Source organism: Leucopleurus acutus, assembly GCF_964270905.1.
Source record: "Leucopleurus acutus genome assembly, chromosome: 18".
Taxonomy (NCBI): Eukaryota; Metazoa; Chordata; class Mammalia; order Artiodactyla; family Delphinidae; genus Leucopleurus; species Leucopleurus acutus.
In genome coordinates this window covers 18311985-18338232 of record NC_139160.1, presented here as the reverse complement: position 1 = coordinate 18338232, position 26248 = coordinate 18311985, and the positions used below count along the sequence as shown (strand labels likewise).

The following is a 26248-nucleotide window of genomic DNA, read 5'->3' as shown; positions in this document are numbered from 1 at the left end:
TGAGCACCTGCTTATGTACTACCTTATGCAAAAATGAGAGTAAATGAGATGCTGGAGTTAACTTTTTAAAAAATCATTGCAGGTGATTCTTCTTTCTTTTAGAGCAACCCTGAGTTTGGTATTCTGTCTATTATGAGTTTATGTGATTTTTTTAATTGTGTATACTCTACCTAATAACACTTTTGCTTCTTTGGATAGACCCACCAAAAGACAATGGAGGGGCAGCCATCAATAAATATGTAGTAGAGATGGCAGAAGGTTCTAATGGTAAGAATATCTATTAAAAATTGATATTTATTCTATTAAAAATTGATATTTATACCAGTCTACCTTTACTCTTCATGATTTTAAATGTTGTATAATCTCTTTTTTTTCCTCTTGATTTTTTCCTTTGTTTGTAGCATTTAAGATTTTGTCTATTATGACCCACTTTAAGTTGTAATCTCCAGAAATACAGTGACTCAAATGCAAGGCTGCTGTATAGCTATATTATTTTCTTATTTTTTTCCCTCCTTTGTTTGCACTACTCAGTTCCAGTATACCTAAAGTCTTATGAAGGTTAGCTTACTCAGTTAGATTTATACCCAGATGTATCAGAAAAACCATCTTCTAAAACTTAACTTACATTATACTAGTTTTAGTAATAAATTCTTTGCCTAGTAAAATTTATTCTTGAATCACACATTTAACAATCTTTATTTCTATCAAATGGCCTATTTCCTTGCAAAAAATAAGGATGTCTTTTAATTAAGACTAAACTTCCTATGGTATTGGTTCTTTCTATTCTTTGTGTGTTATAATGTTATTACCGGCCCAGTAAACACATTTAAAATGTTTAATTAAAAGTAAATTATCAATCTAAGCCAAAGTCTGTACAGAGTTACAGAGATATTTCACTTCAACAAAGCCATGCAAATTTGTCTAGGAAGCTGCACACATAAAGAAAATTGGATCATTTCCAGGAAACTCAAAACAGGCTTAAATTGTTTCTGACAAATTACATAAACACTTACCTAGTGAAGCTAGGATACCTGCTGTGTCTATGATACCAAAATGTTAAACATTACCTGGTAGCTGATTGAACATAATTCTTCACCTTACAGGAAACAAGTGGGATATGATATACAGTGGAGCTACTAGGGAACATCTTTGCGATCGACTGAATCCAGGCTGTTTCTATCGTTTTCGAGTTTACTGCATCAGTGATGGAGGACAGAGTGCGGTAATACTTACATGCAGATTTTTTTTTCCAAGTTTGGTCAAATGAGATGAGATCATCAGATGCCACCTCAATTATTGAAATAAATCATAAATGTATAACGTAGGTGGTTAAATTTATAGTGACCACACTATTCTAATACATATAGTACTTAGTTTATGGTCAAAATTCAGTGAATATCTATTGTCTGGTTGCTGTTTAGCTTTGGGAGAATAAATATATGAAAACATTGCAGACAATTTTATAAAGATAAATTTTAAGATGATGCTCAATAATAACCCTAACGAAAATAGAAACAAAATAATCGTAGGTTTATTTAGTGTACCGTAAATTATGTGTATCAGGACAAACCATAAAATACCATTTACTGTTTAAATACAAATTCTAAATATCCACTTATTTCAGAAAAGTTTCACAATTATTTCACTTATTAGAGACCCCAAAACCAAAATGGACTTATATGTGCCATTGATTATATATGAGACATTTGTAATGTTCTGGAGAAGTATGTTTTTTAATAGAAGTGATTTTTTTGTTTTTTAATGAATTCAACCAAGAATGTTTCTTGGAGCATTCATAATTGTTATTATTTTTCAAATGGGATTTAATGCAATGAAAGTAGGGTTTTTTAATGAATTATAAGCATTTTGTTGAAAATGAGAGTACTGTGAAACTGAGTTGCAAGTCCTGCCCAACAGGCTTTGGATCCAATTGCTTCATTTTCTTTAATAAGAAAATCTTCCTAGGTTTAAAATAAATGCAAACCCCCACTCCCCTCCCCCCCAGCAAAAAAACACCTATCTTTCTAATATAGCATCTATAGTATTCTTATATGAATGCCTTTCTGAATAAGGTGATGACCAAATATTTTATTTATGTTTGGAATAAGTTTAAGTGTAAACCTTAATACAGTGCAGATAATGAATATGGCACTGAGTTTGTGTCAGTGTTTTTAAGAGAAAGTTTTTTAAAATAAAACTAAAAGATTTTTTTTAATAGCATAGAAATTAAAAGTAATACCAAATACCTGGAAAGATGCCAAATACTTGGGAAGACTTACCTGATTTTTAAATTATTTTTAGGGTGAAAGAAAGAAGGAAAGATTTTTTTTTAAATAATAAATAAATTAATGTTTAGGTTAAAAATACAGTCAGGTGGACAAAATAGTCTAAACCTCCTGAAAACAGAGCAGATAGCGTTTACAGAATGTTAAAACATCCTTTTTTAGAAGAGGTTTGTAGAGCCATTTGGACATGATCAAAAATAATGTCCATTAGGTTATATGGAGGGGTTTTTTTGTTGTTTTTTTAATTATGGAAAGAAGAAAAGAGAGGTTTTTTTTGGGGCGGGGGGGTTCCGGTAACTTTCTTTGTATCTAGTAGTCACATAATACATGTCTATTTTATTTGCCTGTGTAAAATTTGAGTTTTAATGATTTAATTGGGTTTGATTTTATTCAGAACTTTATTCCTTTTCTGTTGATAGTCAAGTACAGTTTCAAATTATTGGTGCAATCTTTGTGTTTGTCTTATTTTCCTCTAACAAAAGCAGTCTGATTATTTGGCTTGGGGCATTTTCGTTTTGTTTTTGCTTTTGTTTTGGCAGGTATCTGAATCTTTACTTGTGCAGACTCCAGCTGTGCCTCCTGGCCCATGCCTCCCTCCCAGATTACAGGGTAGACCCAAAGCAAAAGAAATACAGTTACGATGGGGTAATTTTCACTTTGGTAATAAATTATAATTAAGTTAGTATTAAATATATTCCTCTTGCTAAATTGCATGAATCTTTCCACCTTTAGGACCCCCTTTGGTCAATGGTGGATCACCCATTTCTTGCTATGGTGTGGAAATGTCTCCTGTAGAAAGAGATGAACCCAGAGAAGTTTACCAAGGTTCTGAAGTGGAATGTACAGTGAGCAGCCTTCTTCCTGGAAAGACTTACAGCTTCAGACTGCGTGCAGCTAACAAAATGGGGGTACGAAGACGGAGCTGACTGAATTATAATCACAGTGGTATTTCATATAACATACGTCATTGTACCCATTATTTGACCATTTTGCTTTCAACATGCAACTCCAAATTTTACAATTTTTAATAAGCCTCTGTTGATAAATAAGAGAGAAGTCAGTGTATACCATAACTTAATTGTTATAGAATCTCAGTATTTTCAAACCCCACTTACACTATGTGACACTTTGGACTTTAGCTAAGCTAAAGCTTGCCTTTCAGGCAGTGCTAATAGGGTTTACTTTGTGAAAAGAGTAGAAACATGATCATAAGATGAAATACTTAGAGTTATTAAGTGTTTTGAGGCTGGTTAAATGCGGCATTTACTTTCAGTTTGCAACTAGTTGTGATTCATTTTTTGCCTAAAGGAGAAAACTTACATTCTAAGCATTCTGGTTTTGTGTGGGTTTTTTTAAAAAAATATTATGTATGTACAACTCCATAAAATGGACAAAGCAGGTGATGTCTCCATTTTACTGCTGAGGAAGCTGGGGCTCAGAAAAGCTAATAGCTGCCCCAGCAGTCACACAGACGAAGAAGTGGTGGAGGCCAGCCACTTCCTCAGACCCCAGAGCCAGCGCCCTTTCCACCCAACTGTGACACCTACCGTCCCTCTGAATTAAAACTTCTCTAAGGACAAAGCAGTGATTTCTTACTTTAACTGAGTTAGCACTGTGTTTCTTTAAACTACAGTATAAAATTTCATAAAGTTAAACTGACAAGTCTCTCCCCATTATTTCAGATTTTAGTAAACTGTGCTGTTTTATGTCTCATTCTCCAACTGAGTTCATTATATCTGTAAACTTACTTACTTTTAAATTTCTTACATGCCAGTTTTATATACTTGGTTGGTATTCCAACCAAGGAATGCGTACGTCATTCCTTCCTTTCTGAAGTCATGATCTTGTCAGCCCCTCAAGGCTGCAGTACACTGGGATTAACATCTTTAGTGCTAGTGTCTTTAACCTATATTTTCAGGTTTGTAATAACCTGTCAAAATCATCTTAAGTAAATATTTGTTCTCTGTATTTCCAGAGAATTTAATTTTTACACCCTACTAAAGCTATTCTAAATTTTAAGATATAATTTATGCCCATCACCTCTCATGCCTTTAATTGGTATCCATTTCTTCACCCTTCACAGAATTTTTTCTTATTTATTTGACCAGCCCAATTGCTGAATGCCCCGCCCTTTTTACAAAAACCAATTCATGAAGTAATAGGGGCAAGTGAAGAAACTATAGTAAATGAAACTTTAAAACACCCCACATATTTACTTCCATGATCATTAATTAAATCTTTACTTTCTGTGATTTCTTTTAGAATTTTATGTCCAATTAGTCTTAAAGGAAAGGGATGATGAATTTGATTTTTTGTGAATATTTATGGAGAGCTGTGCAGTTGGTAGGTGAAAAATGAAAACACTAGTTAATATTTGTTTTTCTAGTTTGGACCATTTTCAGAAAAATGTGATATTACTACAGCCCCTGGACCACCAGATCAGTGCAAGCCCCCTCAAGTTACATGGAGATCTGCAACTTGTGCACAAGTGAATTGGGAGGTATTGTAATTTCCTTGACTTATATTTAAGTGATTGAAACAGTTTATATAAAAGAATAAAGACACTGTGCATTCATCTCCATAAATTATACAAAGAGTAAGTCCTAGTTAAATTCACTTGGTAAAAAGTGAATTCTTTTTTCTCTTTGAAGCATTTAAATAAGGTATATTTACATTACAAGTATTTAGATTCTTGTTTGTGATGTGCTTTGTATTTTATCAAAGGCTTTGTCTCGGTACTGAGATATTTAGCCACGGTGAGCTTAATGTTCAGAGCAAACATTCATAGAAATTACTATAATACTATTTCTCTTATGTTTATCTCTAGTATATTTATTGCATATAGTAATAATCAATAATGATAATTACATTTTCATTTTCCTTTGAAATTTAACAAAGAAAATGTCCTTGTACGATTTAACATTTATATTACTTAATAGAATTGTTTTGAAGTATATTTACATTAAAGTACTCTTTCTAAAGTGTTTCAGTGATATTTCTACTTCTAATTGAAAACAAAGTTATACTTTTTGACAAATCTTAAATTCAGGTGGCCTTAATGAATAAAAATGTAATATTGAACAGTTTAAATTCTGTTAAACATTTTTTAAAAATCCAAAAACAATTCAGTTTTTTATATGCTCAGGTAAAGAACATTTTTGCCCAAAGCTATTTAATCATGTCAGGACTTAAGACGTTTATCCTCTTCTTAATTTAAAGGTCCCTTTGAGTAATGGAACTGATGTCACTGAATATCGATTGGAGTGGGGAGGAGTTGAAGGAAGTATGCAGATATGTTACTATGGGCCCGGTCTCAGTTATGAATTAAAAGGACTTTCACCAGCAACTACCTATTATTGCAGAGTCCAGGTAAAGGCGGTCAGGGCCTTGTCACTTACTCTATCCAGAGTTTTGCGTCTTGTGAGCATTTTCATGATCGCGTCTTTACCTTTTGGGCTCTGTTAATTTGTAGGCTCTGAGTATTGTGGGTGCAGGCCCGTTCAGTGAAGTAGTAGCCTGTGTGACTCCACCATCAGTTCCTGGTATTGTGACTTATCTTCAAGAAGTAAGTGATGATGATATAGAAAATCCCAATTATTCACCGTCTACATGCCTTGCAGTAAGCTGGGAAAAGCCTTGTGATCATGGTTCAGAAATCCTTGCCTACAGCATAGACTTTGGAGATAAACAGCCCTTGACTGTGGGAAAGGTTACAAGCTACATTCTAGACAATTTGCAACCAGATACAACATACAGGTACACAGTAAAAACTATGTTAATTTTTGCCTAGACCAGAGGGACACTTTAAATAGAATAATCATAAACTAAACTTTTTCTTTTTTTTTTAATATGGCACTTAGAATACGAATTCAAGCCTTGAATAGCCTTGGAGCTGGTCCTTTCAGCCACATGATAAAATTAAAAACTAAACCCCTCCCTCCTGATCCACCTCGTCTGGAATGTGTTGCCTTCAGCCACCAGAACCTTAAACTGAAGTGGGGAGAAGGAACCCCAAAGACATTGTCGACAGATTCTGTTCAGTACCACCTTCAGATGGAGGATAAGAATGGAAGGTAGGTGTTTCTAATTGCTTCTTTATATAGTTTCTCAGGTCTTAAGTACATAAATTTTTTTAACAATAGAAATAAATTAAGTTTTAAAAAACAGAGTTAGGGCTTCCCTGGTGGCGCAGTGGTTGAGAGTCCGCCTGCCGATGCAGGGGACACGGGTTCGTGCCCTGGTCCGGGAAGATCCCACATGCCGCGGAGCGGCTGGGCCCGTGAGCCATGGCCGCTGAGCCTGCGCGTCAGGAGCCTGTGCTCTGCAACGGGAGAGGCCACAACAGTGAGAGGCCCGCGTACCGCAAAAAAAAAAAAAAAAAAAAAACAGAGTTAGAAGTCTCATAAATAATTTTTAAGTATGCCATTTTTGAAACATCAGAAGACATAATGAAGATTTTCTGTTTATAATTGGGAGGGTGATGCAAGAGAGAAAAAATTAGGGGAACTATTATTTGGCTCTCATCTCTAACCCATTTCCTCTCTTCAAGCTAGTAAAAGAAACGTAATCTGTGCTGGAAAATAATCTCTTCAGTGCTTATTTCCAGCAAGAGGCAGTTTTTACAGTAAATCATTGATTGGCTTAAGGCCTTTGAGATCCTTGAAGGCAGGGATTATATCTCACCCTCCTCCACACCCTCACAGGGCCTGCACACTAAGTGAATGCAGTAGTTTACTTCCTCACCATCAGATCTTAGACTCTGAATAAATAGTCCAGTCCCCTGGCTACTCAGGTTCTTCTCTGTGCTACCATCCTTTACAGTCTCGTTACATCCATGCCATATTTTACCCCACTAAATCATGCATTTGAATTATAGTGTTACTCAAAATAAGTGTGGTGTAAATTATTCAAATTCCAGTCTGGGTAATTTATTATTATATCCAAAATAAACAATGCCATATATCTTTCACAGTCGTTACTCTAATCTTTTAAGAATTTGGTGGGTTTTTTTGTTGGTTTTTCTTTTTTATTTGTTTGCTTTTTCACTAGTTTATTAGAAATAATTTGTATGTCTGATAGATTCAGAGTACCAGGGACAGTATTTCCCAAGATTACTTTGTTTTTTGTGTTGGGTTTGTATCTTAGCCAAGTATTCAATAATGGAATATTCAAGGTACTTGTATATAAGTACTCTCTATCAGAAGTACTTACACATTTAAAATAGCATACAGAATTAAACATACTGTATCAACAGTAAGAGCATTACACAGAGCAAATAGTATTGATCATTTCCTGAAATATGTGCCTCTATGAATGTTCGCCTTTGTTCTTGGCAGAATTTTATGTACTGTTTGTAGCCTTATCTCTGGAAGGAAATTCTTTGCCTTGCCACAGGTTTTTGGTATAGCCATTTATCTTTAATATATGTTGTTACTGTTAGGTTAATTAATTCTTTATTTTTATCCCCTTTCTAGCATTTACATTTGGGGTAGTGCAAGAAGGTTTACTGGAAACAGGTTTAATTGGTGTTTGGTTGAAAGATAATAGAACAAAGATTCTATTAAGTATAGATTATATTAGTTTATATTCTTATTTTAGAATTTTAGCCGTAATTAATATTTAGCTAGCATCTAGAGAATTGTTGTAGGGTATGGGGTATGGTCTTTGGCTGTGGAAAATAAATAAATTAAAACGTTTTATGATACTGTAAATTTACCATATAAACTTAATGCACTAAATCAATTTAATATCTTTAGTTACTTTCTTTTGACTTTTCACAACTCTTTACACTTGCTGTGGGATCATGTCAGAATGCTACCTCAGCTGTTCCCTGACCACAGGTTTTATCATCGTTCACCTTTTTTCGACAGTGGTTTTGCCACTGGTTGTTTTCCTGTCATTAAAAAAAAAAAATTGGAGATTCAAAAGGCAAGGCTTATCTAATTACTGCTTCTTGGAAATACTCTTACTAAAGATTATTAAATATTTCTTCATTTTTAATCTAACTACAGTTTTCAGACTGTTAGAACTATAAGAGTATTCATTATTCATTCCTCAGTTTCCAAAAATTTTTTAAATAGCCAATCAAAAATTTGGGGAACATTCAGCATACGGATAACATATATGATGTTAAACTTTCCATTGAACAGTTCAAGTGGATAATTTATGGGAAATTATATATTATCTCATACTGTTATGTAAATCTTAAGAAAACCTCACCAAATCAATTAAAATTATGCCTGGGAAAGGGAATTCTCTTTTTTATGTGACAAATTGTATGCCTATGACTCTAGTTAGAAATAATTTATATTGAAAATTGTGATGTACTGAGTATCCTTTAAAATGTAAACATTAAAAAACAGCAGTCAGAAACAAAGCTTATACCAGAAGCCTGAAGAGAAAAATTTAGCAATAAATTTTCAGGAAACCATGTCAAATTGGGAAATTTACTAATTCTGTGATTTTCATCATCTGCTGAAAAAACACAGATTTATTGTGTGACAAACCATTCCTGGCATTAAATTCTAGGAGTAACTTATTACTCCTAGGAGTAACTTATTACTCCTAAATAATGTCTGAACTGTATTTTTTTTTTTAGTGGTTTTTAAACGTTTTTCATAAGGTAGTCAAGGTTTATTTTTCATAGGAGTCATTTCCATTTTAGGTTTATATCCCTGTACAGAGGTCCATGCCATACATACAAAGTACAAAGACTTAATGAGTCGACATCTTATAAATTCTGTATTCAAGCTTGTAATGAAGCGGGGGAAGGTCCTCTTTCCCAAGAATATATTTTCACTACTCCAAAATCTGTCCCAGCTGCCCTGAAAGGTAAGTTATACATCCTCAAGTTATTTTCTTTAATAATAAATTAAATGCACTTTTCATAAAGTACTTTTGTACTATTAAAATTTATCATCCAGGGGGCTTCCCTGGTGGAGCAGTGGTTGAGAGTCCACCTGCTGATGCAGGGGACACAGGTTCGTGCCCCGGTCCAGGAAGGTCCCACATGCCGCAGAGCGGCTGGGCCTGTGAGCCATGGCCGCTGAGCCTGCGTGTCTGGAGCCTGTGCTCCACAACAGGAGAGGCCACAACAGTGAGAGGCCCGTGTACCGCAAAAAAAAAAAAAAAGAAAATTATCATCCAGGATGTGTCCAACATTTAAATTATAAAAAGGAAATTAGACAAGCCTACCTACTGGGACTTTCACTTAATAATAATAAAAGCTATTTTATCTGGCATATTGATAATCAGACAAGTGCTGGTTTTTGTCACTGATCTTTTTAATAAACATAAAAGTACTAAACTGAATAGGTAGGCTCGTTTTCTAATAGGGTTGTTTGCTGTTTCCACTATTGTTACTTAAAGAAAAAAATCACAATTCTGGTTGTTTTGAGTCATTGCTGTTTTCATTCGGATTTCAGGGAGAGAGCCAGGTCATCTGTTTAGCAAAACATGAATAAATACTTAGTTAACTTGAATTTTTAAATCAAATTTACATATACACACACATTTGTGTATATATTATATATTTAAAATTAATTTCAGCAGGGTTCTTTAAAATGACCCTGGAAAGTAAAAAATACTAAAATTCCTCACCCTCTGAGGACAAATTACAAAGATTTCTGGTACAGTGTCCTGGATCATATACTTGAATGTATCATTTGTTAAGCAGATGCATAGTTAGCAAGACTGTTCTTTGAATAGTCTTTCTAATAATGCTGATGGATTTCACTGAGTTATTTTTCTGTTCCCTCATCTGGTTTAGTGTCTCTTTACCTTAAGAAGATTGCTGATTTTAACACCTTTGTACCCCACTATTGAGTGAGGCAGTCATATATGTGGTCAGACAGCTAGGTGTATTTTTCAACTCATTCTCTTAGAAGATTTCTTAAATTATAAAATTTCATGTTCTAGTTATGCTCTTTGAAGTACCATAAAAGATGTTGTAGAACTGCCATTGGCTTTTTTTAGCTCAGGGAAAATAGTACTTATCTTTACAGATCTTTTAATCAGTCTGGCCATTGGAGTGCTTGTAGATTGTATGGCCTGGAGATGATAAGAGTTAGCCATTGACCGTTTCTCTGAAAATTTCAAAAATTCACTAATATTTATTTCAAGTTTGTAACTATGTTTTAAAGTCTGTTGATTTTGATTGAAACAAGTGTCTGTGTGATGTGCCACGTTAAAAATCAAGTAGAGCAGATTTTATTTATATTTGTTCTCTACAGCCCCCAAAATAGAGAAGGTAAATGATCACGTTTGTGAAATTACATGGGAGTGTTTACAGCCAATGAAAGGTGATCCAGTTATTTACAGTCTTCAAGTTATGGTGGGAAAAGATTCAGAATTCAAACAGGTATGTGCCAAAATATAATTCTATAGATACACACTTTCACCTTTTTCATTTTTATGTATTTTCAATGCAGGATTTGACTACCTTTATCTTCCTAATTCAAAAACATTTGTTCAGTGCTTACTATGTGCCAAAAAATAGTAACTACACAGTATATCAGGATTCAAAATCTTTTGGATGTGACCTGCACTTAAACAGAGTATTCGTTCATTTGACAGGTATTTATTGAACTCTGTGCCAGGCACTCAGGATACAAGTGAACAAAAAGTCCTTGCCTCCGTGCAGCTTACATTCTAGTAGAAAAAGAGATTCTAAAAGCAGATAAACACATCAGTATATCATATGTTAGATAGTGATAAGCACAATAGAGAAAAAATAAAACTGGATAAAAGGATTAGGGAGTACTAGGGTGAGGGACAGCTAGTGCTATTTTATATAGGGCCGTCAGGTGACATTTGAACAGAGACCCAAAGGAAGTGAATATGGGGAGAAGAGTGTTTCAAGAAGCAGAAACAGTAGGTGTAAAGGCCCTGAGGCAGGAGCATGCTTGTTAAATTTACTGTACAAGACGAAGGCCACTATGGCTGGGGCGGCATGAGCAAAGGGAGGAATAATAAATGAAGTCAGGGCTTTAATGGTAGGGGGTCTGTGAGCAGGCATGGAGATCGTGTAGGGCATTATAGGTCATACTCTGAGTTTTACTCCATGTAAAATGAGAAGCCAGTGGAGGATTTTGACCAGAGTAGGCACATGATCAGACACAAGATTATTGTGACCAGAGCAGGATGAGGACAGATGCAGAGACAACATTGAAGAGGCTTTTACAATGTTAGTAATAGTCATAGTTATAATGCAGTGTTGTAAATATGACAATTGACACAGTTATTATGGAAGCCTAGAGGAAGTATCACCTTCCTCTAGGTAAAATTTCAAAGATAGGTTCCTGGTAAACAGTGAATAGCCGATGAAGTGGGCAGCTGTCAGTGTCATTATGACTTTTATAAAGAAGTTTTTATGCAACTCAAAAGCCTTATTTCTGTAAGCATTTCATCTGCTTCTTCCTTTTTGCTGTTACTCTTCTTGATTTTGAGAGCTTTTAAGCTGGGTTGTTTTCATTTTAGTTTCTTATTTTGTATTTTCTTTTCTCACTATTAAAAAATCATTCATCTGTTTTATTTCACTCTTCTGCTATTGTAACTATTAATAATAGACTACCTTTCAATAAGGTATAATTTTTTCCTTTCAATTTTGCTAAATATGGAAGCATAATTTCTTAACCAAAATTACAAAAGGCCCCAAAGAGCTGGATTAAATTTGGCATGTGATTGTTTTTCTTTATTAAGCCATCTGCAAATTGACATGATAATTAGACTTGAATATGATTTATAGATAAGTAGGTTTCCTTCCAAGGAGGAAACAAAATTAATATTAAAGAAAATGTAATTTCATTACATATTTAAAGGAAATAGGGACCCCACATTTGAGTAGTATATGAATTTTAATAAACATATCACTACATGAAACAGCAGTGCTAATTCTAATTTAACTTAAAAGCTAAATTAACCCTATCACCAATTTTACTTTAGATTGTAAGCATACTGTAAAACTTAAAATACTGATTTCCTTAGAACTTCATCATATATATGCTCATCTAAATCTCTTAAATGTTTATAAAATTTTATGATTTATTGGCAAGTTGTATTCCAGAAGTTTAAAGGTCATTTTTTAAGAGTTCAATCTCATTCATGGGATTTTAATATTTTACCTAAAATTGACTTGCTATTCAACACACATGTATTAAATACTACATATGAAGAATTTGAGGGGGCTGCATTATTAATGTTACTGTTCTGATTTCAAGAAAGTTGTTTATTAGACGTTAGCAAGCAAGCAGAAATTTCATAATCATGACATTCTGTGTAAGCAAATAAAAGATCATAATAAAGATAAAACATACTTTATTAAAAGGAATGATTTTTTTTTTCCAGCTGGACTTTGGAATGTTTTCCAAAAGGATTATCATTAAAGGGAGTCTATTTGGGGAGTTGATGAGCTTAGGAGGAACCATGAACTCTCAAGTATGACTTGAGTAAGGCTCAAGAATGGAGTGTGTACAGTGGGGGAAAGCAGGGGGTATGCTTGTGGGATGAACTGGGAGATTGGGATTGACATATATACACTAATATATATAAAATAGATTACTAATAAAAAATAAAGCTTAAAAAAAAAAGATTGGAGTGTGTAGTGGAGGAGGCCAAGTCTCAGTGGGTCTTCATTCTACAGCAGTAGGAACTGTTGATGTTTTTAAGAAGAGGATTATTATTTATAAGTTGGTGGTTGAGTTTCTAGGCTAGCCTATTTAAAAACTGTTTAACCTGTAGTGTTGCTGGGTTTGGGGACCTGGAAGCAAATTAGCCTAGCAGCCAGTACTTACAACCCTGGGCCAAACTTAGAAACATATTGATTTCTTTACATTCTTCCCTTGCTTCATCCCTCTTTGATCAGTCAGTGGCTTTCACCAAACTCTTGCTGCCTTCTTGCTGCTCTGTGCCCTGCTCTGCAGCACCTCCCCAAGGCTTGGCCCTGTTCTCTAAAATTACACTCTTCCTCTGACTCTTGCCTCCCTCTCTCACATACATCATAATTCTCATATACACAGTATAACTGACCTTATTGCCATTAGGAAAAAGACTCTTTCCTTGGGAAAATTCATGTCAAAAGTTGAGTGTCTGCTGGCTCTTTAATCTTCCCAGAAGTGTATACATTTTTTAAAGCAAGTGCTTTTAAACCAAAAGCAGCATTTCAAGTGGTATAACAGGGTGAAGTGAAAATATTGGGGGACAGTAGAACCACTGTCAAAGCGGATAAGCACCATCTGGGAGTCTGTACCTAAGAGAGTTCTTGTGTCCAAGCTCATTAATGTTACAAGTACCAGAAAAATTAATACAAATTGGCTTATACGGGCTTCCCTGGTGGCACACTAGTTAAGAATCCGCCTGCCAATGCACGGGACACAGGTTCGAGCCCTGGTCCGGGAAGATCCCACATGCCGCAGAGCAACTAAGCCTGTGTGCCACAACTACTGAGCCTGTGCTCTAGAGTCCGTGAGCCACAACTACTGAGCCCACATGCCACAACTAATGAAGCCCACGCGCCTAGAGCCCATGCTCCGCAACAAGAGAAGCCACCACAATGAGAGGCCTGCGCACTGCAAGGAAGAGTAGCCCCCACTCGCCACAGCTAGAAAAAAGAAAGCCTGCATGCAGCAACAAAGACCCAATGCAGCCAAAAATAACTAAAAAAATAAATTAATTAAAAAAAATTTCAAATTGGCTTATAAAGTATAAATCCTCTTAGGGAGAAGCCTGTAGGTAGGTAGGTAGGTTGATCGAGGAGCTTAATGAAGTCATCAGGGACATAGTTTCTCTCAGTGTTCAGTGCCTGCCATGGGGAACTTACACTTCCTTATTCACATTCAGGGAAAAGATAGCACTTAGGTTACAAAGTCATCCCTGAAGCAGTGACTGTGCCAGGGCTTAAGCCAGCCAGGGCCCACCTCTGGACTTAAGCCTCGCCAGCTTCTCCTAGTACAGGGACTGTACTTTGGATACCCCATCCAAAATTAGGGTATTGTTGGCAATGTAGGAGAACGGTTGCTGGGACAGTGGCCTGTTGGATTCTATACAATTTCTTCCGTTCTTAAACTTCTGAACTTGAGATTCTCAAAAACAGTTGTTCCTCAGAGTGGCCTGCAGACCAAATAAATCTGAATGTCTAGGAGTGGAACCCACAATTCTGTTTTTCTTTCGCTGGTTTTGTTTCTTTGTTCTTAAGTTCCAAGTGGTGCTTAAACACCATAAATTTCAGAATTGCTCTAGAGATAGCCTCATCCACCAGAGGACAGACAGCAGAAACAAGAAGAACTACAGTACTGCAGAGCCTATGGAACAAAAACCACATTCACAGAAAGACAGATGAGATGAAAAGGCAGAGTGCTACGTACCACATGAAGGAACATGATAAAACCCCAGTAAAACAACTAAATGAAGTGGAGAGAGGCAACCTTCCAGAAAAAGAATTCAGAATAATGATAGTGAAGATGATCCAGGACCTCGGAAAAAGAATGGAGGCAAAGGTCGAGAAGATGCAAGAAATGTTTAACACAGATCTAGAAGAATTAAAGAACAAACAAAGAGGTAGGTGAACAACACAATAACTGAAATGAAAACTACACTAGAAGGAATCAACAGCAGAATAACGGAGGCAGAAGAACGGATAAGTGACCTGGAAGACCAAATGGTGGATTCACTGCCATGGAACAGAATAAAGAAAAAAGAATGAAAAGAAATGAAGACAGCCTAAGAGACCTCTGGGACAACATTAAACACAACAACATTCACATTATAGGGGTCCCAGAAGAAGAAGAGAGAGATATAAAGGACCAGAGAAAATATTTGAAGACATTATAGTCGAAAACTTCCCTAACATGGGAAAGGAAATAGCCACCCAAGTCCAGGAAGCGCAGCAAGTCCCATACAGGATAAGCAGCAGCAAGGGAAAAATGACAAATAACATACAAGGGAACTCCCATAAGGTTAACAGCTGATTTCTCAGCAGAAACTCTACAAGCCAGAAGGGAGTGGCATGATATACTTAAAGTGATGAAAGGGAAGAACCTACAACCAAGATTACTCTACCGGGCAAGGATCTCATTCAGATTTGATGGAGAAATCAAAGGCTTTACAGACAAGCAAAAGCTAAGAGAATTCAGCACCACCAAACCAGCCCTACAACGAATGCTAAAGGAACTTCTCTAAGTGGGAAACACAAAAGAACAAAAGGACCTACAAAAACAAACCCAAAACAATTAAGAAAATGGTAATAGGAACATACATATCGATAATCACCTTAAACGTGAATGGATTAAATGCTCCAACCAGAGGACACAGGCTTGCTGAATGGATATAAAAACAAGACCCATATATATGCTGTCTACAAGAGACCCACTTCAGACCTAGGGACATATTCACACTGAAAGTGAGGGGATGGAAAAAGATATTCCATGCAAATGGAAATCAAAAGAAAGCTGGAGTAGCAATACTCATATCAGATAAAATAGATTTTAAAATAAAGAATGACACTACATAATGATCAAGGGATCAATCCAAGGAGAAGATATAACAATTATAAATATATATGTGCCCAACATAGGATCACCTGAATACATAAGGCAACTGCTAACAGCCGTAAAAGAGGAAATCGACAGTAACACAATAATAGTGGGGGACTTTAACACCTCACTTACACCAATGGACAGATCATCCAAACAGAAAATAAATAAGGAAACACAAGCTGTAAATGACACAACAGACCAGATAGATTTAATTGATATTTATAGGACATCCCATCCAAAAACAGATTACACTTTCTTCTCAAGTGTGCACGGAACATTCTCCAGGATAGGTCACATCTTGGGTCACAGATCAAGCCTCAGTAAATTTAAGAAAATTGAAATCATGTCAAGCATCTTTTCTGACCACAACACTATGAGATTAGAAATCAATTACAGGGGGAAAAAACATAAAACACACACACACATATGGAGGCTAAACAGTACGTTACTAAATGACCAAGAGATCACTGAAGAAATCACAGAGAAAATCAAAAAATACCTAGAGACAAATGACAAAACACAGGATCCAAAACCTATGGGATGCAGCAAAAGAAGTTCGAAGAGAGAAATTTATAGCTATACAAGCCTACCTCAAGAAACAAGAAACATCTCAAATAAACAACCTAACCTTACATCTAAAGGAACTAGAGAAAGAAGAACAAACAAAACCCAAAGTTAGCAGAAGGAAGGAAATCATCAGCAGAAAATAAATGAAATAGAAACAAAGAAAACAATAGCAAAGATCAATAAAATTAAAAGCTGTTTCTTTGAGAAGATAAACAGAATTGATAAACCATTAGCCAGACTCATCAAGAAAAAGAGGGAGAGGACTCAAATCAATAAAATTAGAAATGGAAAAGGAGAAGTTACAACAAACACCACAGAAATACAAAGCATCCTGAGAGACTACTACAAACAACTCTATGCCAACAAAGTGGACAACCTGGAAGAAATGGACAAATTCTTAGACAGGTATAACCTTCCAAGACTGAACCAGGAAGAAATAGAAAATGAACAGACCAGTCACAAGTAATGAATTGAAACTGTGATTAAAATCTTCCAACAAACTAAAGTCCAGGCCCAGATGGCTTCACAGGTGAATTCTATCAAACATTCAGAGAAGAGCTAACACCCATCCTTCTCAAACTCTTCCAAAAAATTGCAGAGGAGGGAACACTCCCAGATGCATTCTGTGAGGCCACCGTCACCCTGATACCAAAAGCAGACAAAGATACTACAAAAAAAGAAAATTACAGACCAATATCGCTCATGAATATACACGCAAAAATCCTCAACAAACTGCTAGCAAACAGAATCCAACAACACATTAAAAGGATCATACAGCATGATCAAGTGGGATTTATCCCAGGGATGCAAGGATTCTTCAATATACGCAAATCAGTCAATGTGATACACCATATTAATTTGAAGAATAAAAACCATATGATCATCTCAAAAGATGCAGAAAAAGCTTTTGACAGAATTCAATACCCATTCATGATAAAAACTCTCCAGAAGGTGGGCATAGAGGGAACCTATCTCAACATAGTAAAGGCCATATATGACAAACCCACAGCAAACATCATTCTCAATGGTGAAAAACTGAAAGCATTTCCTCTAAGATCAGGAACAAGACAAGGATGTCCACTCTCACCACTGTCATTCAACATAGTTTTGGAAGTCCTAGCCATGGCAATCAGAGAAGAAAAAGAAATAACAGGAATACAAATTGGAAAAGAAGAAGTAAAACTGTCACTGTTTGCAGATGACATGATACTATACATAGAGAATCCTAAAGATGCCACCAGAAAACTACTAGAGCTAATCAATGAATTTGGTAAAGTAGCAGGATACAAAATTAATGCAAAGAAATCTCTTGCATTCCTATACACTAATGATGAAAAATCTGAAAGAGAAATTAAGGAAGCACTCCCATTTACCACTGCAACAAAAAGAATAAAATACCTAGGAATAAACCTACCTAGGGAGACAAAAGACCTGTATTCAGAAAACTATAAGACACTGTTGAAAGAAATTAAAGATGATACCAACAGATGGAGAGATATACCATGTTCTTGGATTGGAAGAATCAATATTGTGAAAATGACTATATTACCCAAAGCAATGTACAGATTCAATGCAATCCTTATCAAATTACCAATGGCACTTTTTACAGAACTAGAACAAAAAATCTTAAAATTTGTATGGAGACACAAAAGACCCCGAATAGCCAAAGCAGTCTTGAGGGAAAAAAATGGAGCTGGAGGAATCAGACTCCCTGACTTCAGACTATACTATGAAGCTACAGTAATCAAGACAATATTGGTACTGGCACAAAAACAGAAATATAGATCAATGGAACAAGATAGCAAGCCCAGAGATAAACCCACGCACCTATGGTCAACTAATCTATGACTAAGGAGGCAAGGATATACAATGGAGGCAAGGATATACAATGGAGAAAAGACAGTCTCTTCAACAAGTGGTGCTGGGAAAACTGGACAGCTACATGTAAAAGAATGTAATTAGAGCACTCCCTCACACCATACACAGACGTAAACTCAAAATGGATTCGAGACCTGAATATAAGAATGGACACTATAAAACTCTTAGAGGAAAACATAGGAAGAACACTCTTTGACATAAATCATAGCAAGATGTTTTTTGATACACCTCCTAGAGTAATGGAAATTTAAAAATAAACAAATGGGACCTAATGAAACTTCAAAGCTTTTGCACAGCAAAGAAAACCATAAACAAGACAAAAAGACAACCCTCAGAATGGGAGAAAATGTTTGCAAACGAATCATTGGACCAAGGATTAATCTCCAAAGTATATAAACAGCTCATGCAGCTCAATATTAAAAAAACAACCCAATCCTAATATGGGCAGAAGACCTAAATGGACATCTCTCCAAAGAAGGCATACAGATGGCCAAGAAGCACATGAGAAGGTGCTCAACATCACTAATTATTAGAGAAATGCAAATCAAAACTACAATGAGGTATCACCTCACACTGGTTAGAATGGGCATCATCAGAAAACCTACAAAGCAAGAAATGCTGGAGAGGGTGTGGAGAAAAGGGAACCCTCTTGCACTGTTGGTGGGAATGTAAACTGATACAGCCACTATGGAGAACAGTATGGAGGTTCCTTAAAAAACTAAAAACAGAACTACCATATGACCCAGCAATCCCACTACTGGGCATATACCCAGAGAAAACCATAGTTCAAAAAGACACATGCACCCCAATGTTCATTGCAGCACCATTTACAATAGCCAGGTCATGGGAGCAACCTAAATGCCCATCGACAGACGAATGGATAAAGATTTGGTACATATATGCAATGGAATATTACTCAGCCATAAAAAGGAACGAAACTGGGTCATTTGTAGAGATGTGGATGAATCTAGAGACTGTCATACAGAATGAAGTAAGTCAGAAAGAGAAAAACAAATATCGTATATTAACGCATATATGTGGAACCTAGAAAAATGGTACAGGTGAACCGGTTTGCAGGGCAGAAGTTGAGACATAGATGTAGAGAACAAACGTATGGACACCAAGGGGGTAAAGCAGCGGCGGGTGGGGATGGTGGTGTGCTGAATTGGGCGATTGGGATTGATATGTATACACTGATGTGTATAAAATTGATGACTAATAAGAACCTGCTGTATAAAAAAAAATTAAATTCAAAAAAAAGATTGCTCTAAAAGCTCCAAGTTCACTTACAACTCCCTGGACAATAATAGAGGGGAAGAATGGTAGAGACGAATTATGTGGTTATTTGTCCATATTCAGTTGTTTTTGAGGGTTTTTACTGTTCCCTTCATTTATTGATCACTAGGAAATAATTATTTGCAATAATACATTCATAAGTTACAAAAGGATCACATTATGTGACCATATGTGCCAAATTATATGACAACATATGCCTTATTATTTGTCTTAATGAATACAGTTGACCCTTGAACACCACAAGGGTTAGGAGCACTGGTTTTTCCCCAGTGCAGTGGAAAAACCACATAGAACTTTACAGTCAGCCCTCCGTGTTCGCTGTTCCACATTCATGGATTTGGCCAGCCTCCGGTTGTGTAGTAGTGTAGATTGTACTTATTGAAAAAAAATCTGTGTATAAGTGGACGCTTACAGTTCAAACCCGTGTTGTCCAAGGGTCAACTGTAATTACTTTTAAATGCAGTCAAATCTATAATAAATCTTAGGAAAGTTTTGAGTAAGTCTGCATTCAGTCTAATAGTAATGTATTGCTGAAATCATTGTCTTACACTAATTTCTATAAATAATACAGACTGTATTATTACTCATTATAAGATCAGATTGTGGATATGTAATGTACACAGAAAGTAGAAATAAACAGAATTTGTTCCTCTATAATGACGCTTCAAAAGTGGTTGTCTTTGGTAGTAAACATGTATACTTGTCCTTAAAAGGTAACAACAAGGACTGTCTTGAATTTTAGTATGGGTACTTGGTAAATTAATCTCACCAACCAAATAGATTTTTAGAATGTAGATATAGAGGTAGATATAAATAGGTAAAATAGTGATTTCAGTCTTATTGGCCCCAATTCCACAGTTGTTATTTTCTCCATGCTGTAAATATATTCACAAAGCTAAAGTAAGGATAAATACCAATTTATGAAACTCGATAAGCTTTCTATAAAGGTTTCCTGTAAATTCTGTTGCAGGTGGTATATTGTTTCAAAGTTCTTGGCCAGCTAGATATGCAGACTTTCCAAGCTTAAGTTTTAGTTTGCATTTCTCAGTTAAAATGCAAAGAAAGTGAAAACATTAATGTCTTACCTGCCATCCTCTTAACTACAAATCTGCATTAATTTATATTTGCCACATTCTGCCTAAGTAAATGGATAGTTATTGATAGCAAATATAAAGGGGATATTTTAGTTTTTCTTCTGTTTTAATTGTATGTAATACTATCTGTGAGCAATAGCTATGGACCAAAACATTATGAATTTATTAGAGTTTCTACTTGCCCTCTTGTTTATTAGGGTCACAGAATTTATCTTGTCAATATGAAAGGGGGTGGTGGAAATGGTGTTACTCATTTTAATTCTTATTTCTCATTCTAAGGCCTAACCCAGCTATCTTGAGCTTGAGACTCTTTGAATAGCTTCACTTAGATCTATAAAACTTTTAAAATCAGCTCTAGCAGATGTATCTGTTTTCTTCAGTCCTGAGTCTACAGTTACCTATAGGATGTCTCCCTGTTTAGATATCTTCCCAACATCTAAAACAAAATTGAAAATTTGATCTCGTCTTCCTTCCCAGTCTCTCCTCTCCAACTTCTTCCTCATTCGTCAGGATCATAAACACTAACATCATTTTGGTCCCCAAGCTTTAAACTCTTGGAAGATTTTTTTTTTTTTTTGCCTGCCAACTTTTATTAAAATAAAAAGTCACTTTTTAAGTGATCCATGAAAATTATACCAGGGCCTCATAATTCAGCAAGAGCCCTTGTCCTGCCCAACTCCCTCAATCCCTCTCAGCCTTATGATCAGGATTCCTTAAACAGTTTAAATATCACACACTACAGTGGCCCCTGTAGAATTAAACTTAAATTTCCAACTAGTGTATTAACATATTCCTCCTTTCAATGTCCAATCTCTTCACCTATCACCCTCATGCCATTTGTTGAGTTTTTTTTCCTGATCACATTACCACGCTCATTTGGAGACAAATGGAAAGTAAAGAAAATTTTAAAGACAAAAATAAATATCACCCATTATACCCATAAGACAAATACATATTTTTTATTTTTACTAAATTGACTTCATTGTATGTATACTGTTTCACACTGCTTTCTAATACAGTCTTCTGATATACTTAAGTTCATCCTTTTACTGTCGCTGAGACATAAATCATTTCTACATTCTCACTTCCTGAAATGCTCATATGCATCTGCAGAACTAACTCATATTCCGCATTTTTTTAAGATTTGTCTTAAAGCTTACTTTTTCAGTAAAGGTTCATTTATATATCTTCTCAGTATCTTCTGATATACATTTTGATGTATACACAGTACTAATTTAGTGGCCTTTCATTAAGTACCTATTATATGCTATATTCTGGAGACACAAAAATGAGGGAAAGATCTTACCTTTCTCCTTTGGAAGCAAACCAGTATGTAAAAATGTAGATTTACAACACAGATACAACTGAGGCTACTAAAATTGCTTGAGGGAATGCTAGCCCACAGGTTTTGGTTGATCTCTTAATATAACCCACCAACTAGCTGGGGAAACTCAACTGGGAAATCACTAAGTCTTGGTCTTTTCATTTAGAGAATGAGTGAAGGGGTGCAGTAGTGGAAGTGATAGCTTCCATATATTGAGTACTCACTATATGCTGGGCACTGTGCTAAGAAGTGCTTTAACAAGTATTAGTCTATTTCATTCTCGTAATTACCGTACAAGATAACTACTATTATGCCCTGGAGGAGTGTGCAGTGGTAGAGCAGAGCTTGGACCCCAGTTCCACTACATATCCTCTCAATCACTAGCACACTCTCTTGAAAAATCTATGGAATTCCATTCTTGTTATTTCCCTTCTAAGGGATGAGCCAGAGGAGCTGGGTTTTAAAATCCCATTCTTTGATTCTAAGGGATCTCTCCTTTTAAAGTTTATAAAATGATTTGCCATAGACACCTACAGAGAGCTCTCCTTTTTCACTTATTGTTTCATTTAGCAGATCTGTTTGAAACTTTACAGAAACCAGTTATACAAAGATATCATGGGAGAGCAAGGTTAGACACTGTTCCTCCTTTCATGGAATGATTTCACAGAAGTCTGACTTCTTACATTTGGTGAAACCAGAGAAATGCCCGTGGGCTGATTTTGCTTGTTCTCTAGCTGTTCTGGGAACACATCTTCACTCTTCAGCTGGTCTGTAAGCTCTGTGAGGGTAGATATCACATCCTTACTTTTCAGATTTCTCCAGCCATTATACAGCAAACAGTTGAGTTCTTTAATGGATAGGTATTTTTAAAATGTCATTTAAAAGATACAAGCAGTGGCACTCACTAGCTTCCATGTCAAAAATAATTCTAAAACTAGCCAGTTTTAACATAGATTTTCTACCCAGCCTTCCCATATAATTCTTTTTCTAATGTCTTACTATCAGATTTACAAAGGGCCTGACTCTTCATTCCGGTATTCAAGCCTTCAGCTGAACTGTGAATATCGTTTCCGTGTGTGTGCCATTCGCCAGTGCCAAGACCCTGTGGGGCATCAGGACCTCGTAGGCCCCTACAGCACAACAGTGCTCTTCATCTCTCAGAGGACTGAACCACCAGCCAGCACCAACAGAGACACTGTGGAAAGCACGAGGACCCGGCGGGCACTCAGTGACGAGCAGTGTGCAGCTGTCATCCTTGTGCTGTTTGCTTTCTTTTCCATTTTGATTGCCTTTATCATTCAGTACTTTGTAATCAAGTGAAAATATAACTTTATTTTTAATATTGTATTACATTTTATTTTGTCATGTACTAAAATTATTTCTGTATTGCTTTTACAAAATCAGTGACATTTAGCACTGGCATTGAGACTATAGTACATCATTTTTGCCATTTTTAATGCTTATATTGTTAGGTAGAGGCTGGCACCTTATTAGAATGCAAGCCACAGAAATAGCACGTTTCGGTTTTTTGTTCGGTTGGGGCTCTTTTTCTTTTCTTTTCTTTTTTTCTTTTTTTGACATGCCTTCTTGTGAAACAAACTTTCTGAGAGGCAACAATATATAATTGATACTTTGACCAGTCAGCATGAGTGTAACAGTGACAACCTGATCTGTTTGTTTTAATTATTACCTAGTGAAAAATTCAGAATGATTAAAATTTACACTAACATGCTATATAGAAATGTTAAAGTATGATGCTGTGAAAGCAATCTAGTGCTATATTTCTACCTCCTCATTTGTCTTAATTTGGTAAGTGGGATTATGATGAATAACTGGAGGGGCTTAGCAGACAAAAACTGGATGAAAGAATATGCATGGGAAAAAGAAGCTTCTTGTTTGATAAATGTGGAGTTCTTCATTATAAGTATATATTCATGAATTCACAGGTAAGTCACTTGAAAGCACATACAGTTTACTTGGCCTAAAAGTATTTTAATGTTTACTCAAAAACCCATCTTCAGGTCTTGAGAACATGGAAAAGAACAGAGGGCTTTTACATACTTTTTAAAAGTAATCATAATTCTGAACTTCAAACCTATTTAATTTGGTTTTGTGAGCCTTTGAACTATATGTGTGTGTATAAGGACATGCACGTACATATATGGCTTTATATATACCAAGTGTAAAAATATATACACACACACACACACACTCACTCACTCTCACTCCATCTATCTGGTACAGGCTAATTTTGAAGAACTCCCGTAAGTTTTGCTGCTTCTCCCATAACTACTGCCATCACCATCAGAATTCATAATCAAACCTAACCTTTTGTTTGGGGCACCAAATCCGAAGACAAAATTAATTTGCACCAGTAAACTTCAAGCTGCTTTCTTTCTTGAAAAACTAATGTTTAATGTAATGTCTGTTTGGATACTGTTCCAGTTGTTGATTGCATGTGGTTAATGTTGCATTAGAGCACTTTGCAATTACATAATTCGTTAATGTTTTGTGAGCTTGCATTTGTGAGTTATTGGGTGATCAGATTGAATTTTGTCAAGTATCACATTGTACATCTTGCATAGATGTCCATGACTGCCAGTAATAATAGTTTGTAATGAAACTATCTAAAATTCTTGTTTTATCACATCTGTTATCTGTGAAACACTTGTAACTAGACTTTTTAATTTATTATTTGAATTTTAGGATAGCGAGTCACTAATTTTTAGTTGCTGAGGTTAGCAGTTTAGTGATTACTAAGCACTTCTGTCAGTCTTTCAAAAAAAGGACGTATGTTTTGTGCTTTGAAGATCTCTGAAGAATTTCTTATATTAGAATGAGCATGTATTGTAATTGTTTTATGTCAAATGATCTGTGCTGTAGAAAAAACATTAACCTTTGTTCAAAAAAGAAATGGATAAACTTGGCCTTCCCAAGTGGTAAGAATGATCTGTCACTATAAAATACTGTATGTTTACATTTTATTTAAATTTAATCTCTTATGTGTAGGCTAACTTCCCCCAAAACAGTGATTGAGATTGTTTTCTAGAAACTTCTTAAAAGTGCCACATTTGGCAGTACAAATGAGTTTGAGTGTAATAACCCAGAGATTTCTATATAGTTGAATGTCTAAAATTGTAAAATGTGCCACTGTGGCAGTTGCAGTGGCTTATGTTTTTCATAGTAACTCAAATGAACTCCTATTTTTGATAGTAAATGTCATTTAATAGTGTACTTGCCATTTGAGCCTCACTGCAAAATTAGTGCAGAGGAGAAACAATTTTTAATGTAATCTTGGTTTTACCTCATATACCGTACATTCCAAAAACTCTAAAAACTTTTTAAAGATTATAGATACACTACCAAACGTATCACCTTGAAATTGTATAAGGTTGAACTTCATACAAATGAAAAAATATAATCTCATAAAAATACATAAACTATGTAGCAAAAGTATCTTTAAATCCATGGAAAATAAAAGTTGTATCATTCTTTTTTGAGATGTGTTTATTGTATTCATAAACATTATTTGCTGCCTCTTTTGGAAAATGAAATGTTAAGGTCTCCCCTCTTGCAGTTGGCTTACAACAGTTTTCTCAAAATATTTAAATCGTCAACATGAGAGGATCCATATTCAAGAAGGTCAAGTTTTATCCTAGTGACCGATTCTGTTGCACATTATATGTATTCTTTTATATATGTGTGTGTGTGTGTGTATATATATATAAAGGAAACAATATATCTAATGAATAAGGTAAACTTATGAGGTAAACTTCCCATTGGAAAGAAAATCGGACCATGCCTCACCTATCCTGCATTCTTTACCTACTTCCTAGTACCTTCTCTTTCCCACCTACAGGGGCCCAGAACCTTCCTATTACTGGCACTGCAATCTGCCCCCAGGTCTGCTCTCCACCAGAAAGTTCAACGTTCCCATCTACTTAATACCACACCAGAAAGTTCTCACATGCACCAAGACATTCAACATTCCTCCTCAATCTCTTTAAAATTTCCATCCCACAGACCTCATCCAGGGATACACTGCTTTTTAAAATCCAAGTGGGGCTTCCCTGGTGGCACAGTGGTTAAGAATCTGCCTGCCAATGCAGGGGACACAGGTTCGAGCCCTGGTCCGGGAAGATCCCACATGCCACGGAGCAACTGAGCCCGTGCGCCACAACTACTGAGCCTGCGCTCTAGAGCCCATGAGCCACAACTACTGAGCCTGTGCTCTAGAGCCTATGCTCCGCAACAAGAGAAGCCCACGCACCACAA

The 26248-nt window shown here is 35.8% G+C and overlaps 1 protein-coding gene across 5 annotated transcripts in view; it reads left to right on the top strand.

Moving 5' to 3' along the window:
* Positions 1 to 25439, top strand: part of FNDC3A (fibronectin type III domain containing 3A) — a 167390-nt gene extending 141951 nt beyond the window's left edge. For all 5 annotated transcript variants that reach the window (XM_082859634.1, XM_082859632.1, XM_082859633.1 and 2 more), the window contains 11 exons: positions 199 to 267; positions 1104 to 1222; positions 2825 to 2930; positions 3018 to 3193; positions 4672 to 4785; positions 5505 to 5654; positions 5758 to 6041; positions 6146 to 6358; positions 8950 to 9116; positions 10517 to 10644; positions 22979 to 25439. In XM_082859634.1, the coding sequence (XP_082715760.1) occupies positions 199 to 267; positions 1104 to 1222; positions 2825 to 2930; positions 3018 to 3193; positions 4672 to 4785; positions 5505 to 5654; positions 5758 to 6041; positions 6146 to 6358; positions 8950 to 9116; positions 10517 to 10644; positions 22979 to 23293 (1841 nt within the window). In that variant the 3' untranslated portion in view covers positions 23294 to 25439. The remainder of the gene's footprint in view (positions 1 to 198; positions 268 to 1103; positions 1223 to 2824; positions 2931 to 3017; positions 3194 to 4671; positions 4786 to 5504; positions 5655 to 5757; positions 6042 to 6145; positions 6359 to 8949; positions 9117 to 10516; positions 10645 to 22978) is intronic.
* The last annotated feature ends 809 nt before the right edge of the window (positions 25440 to 26248 follow it).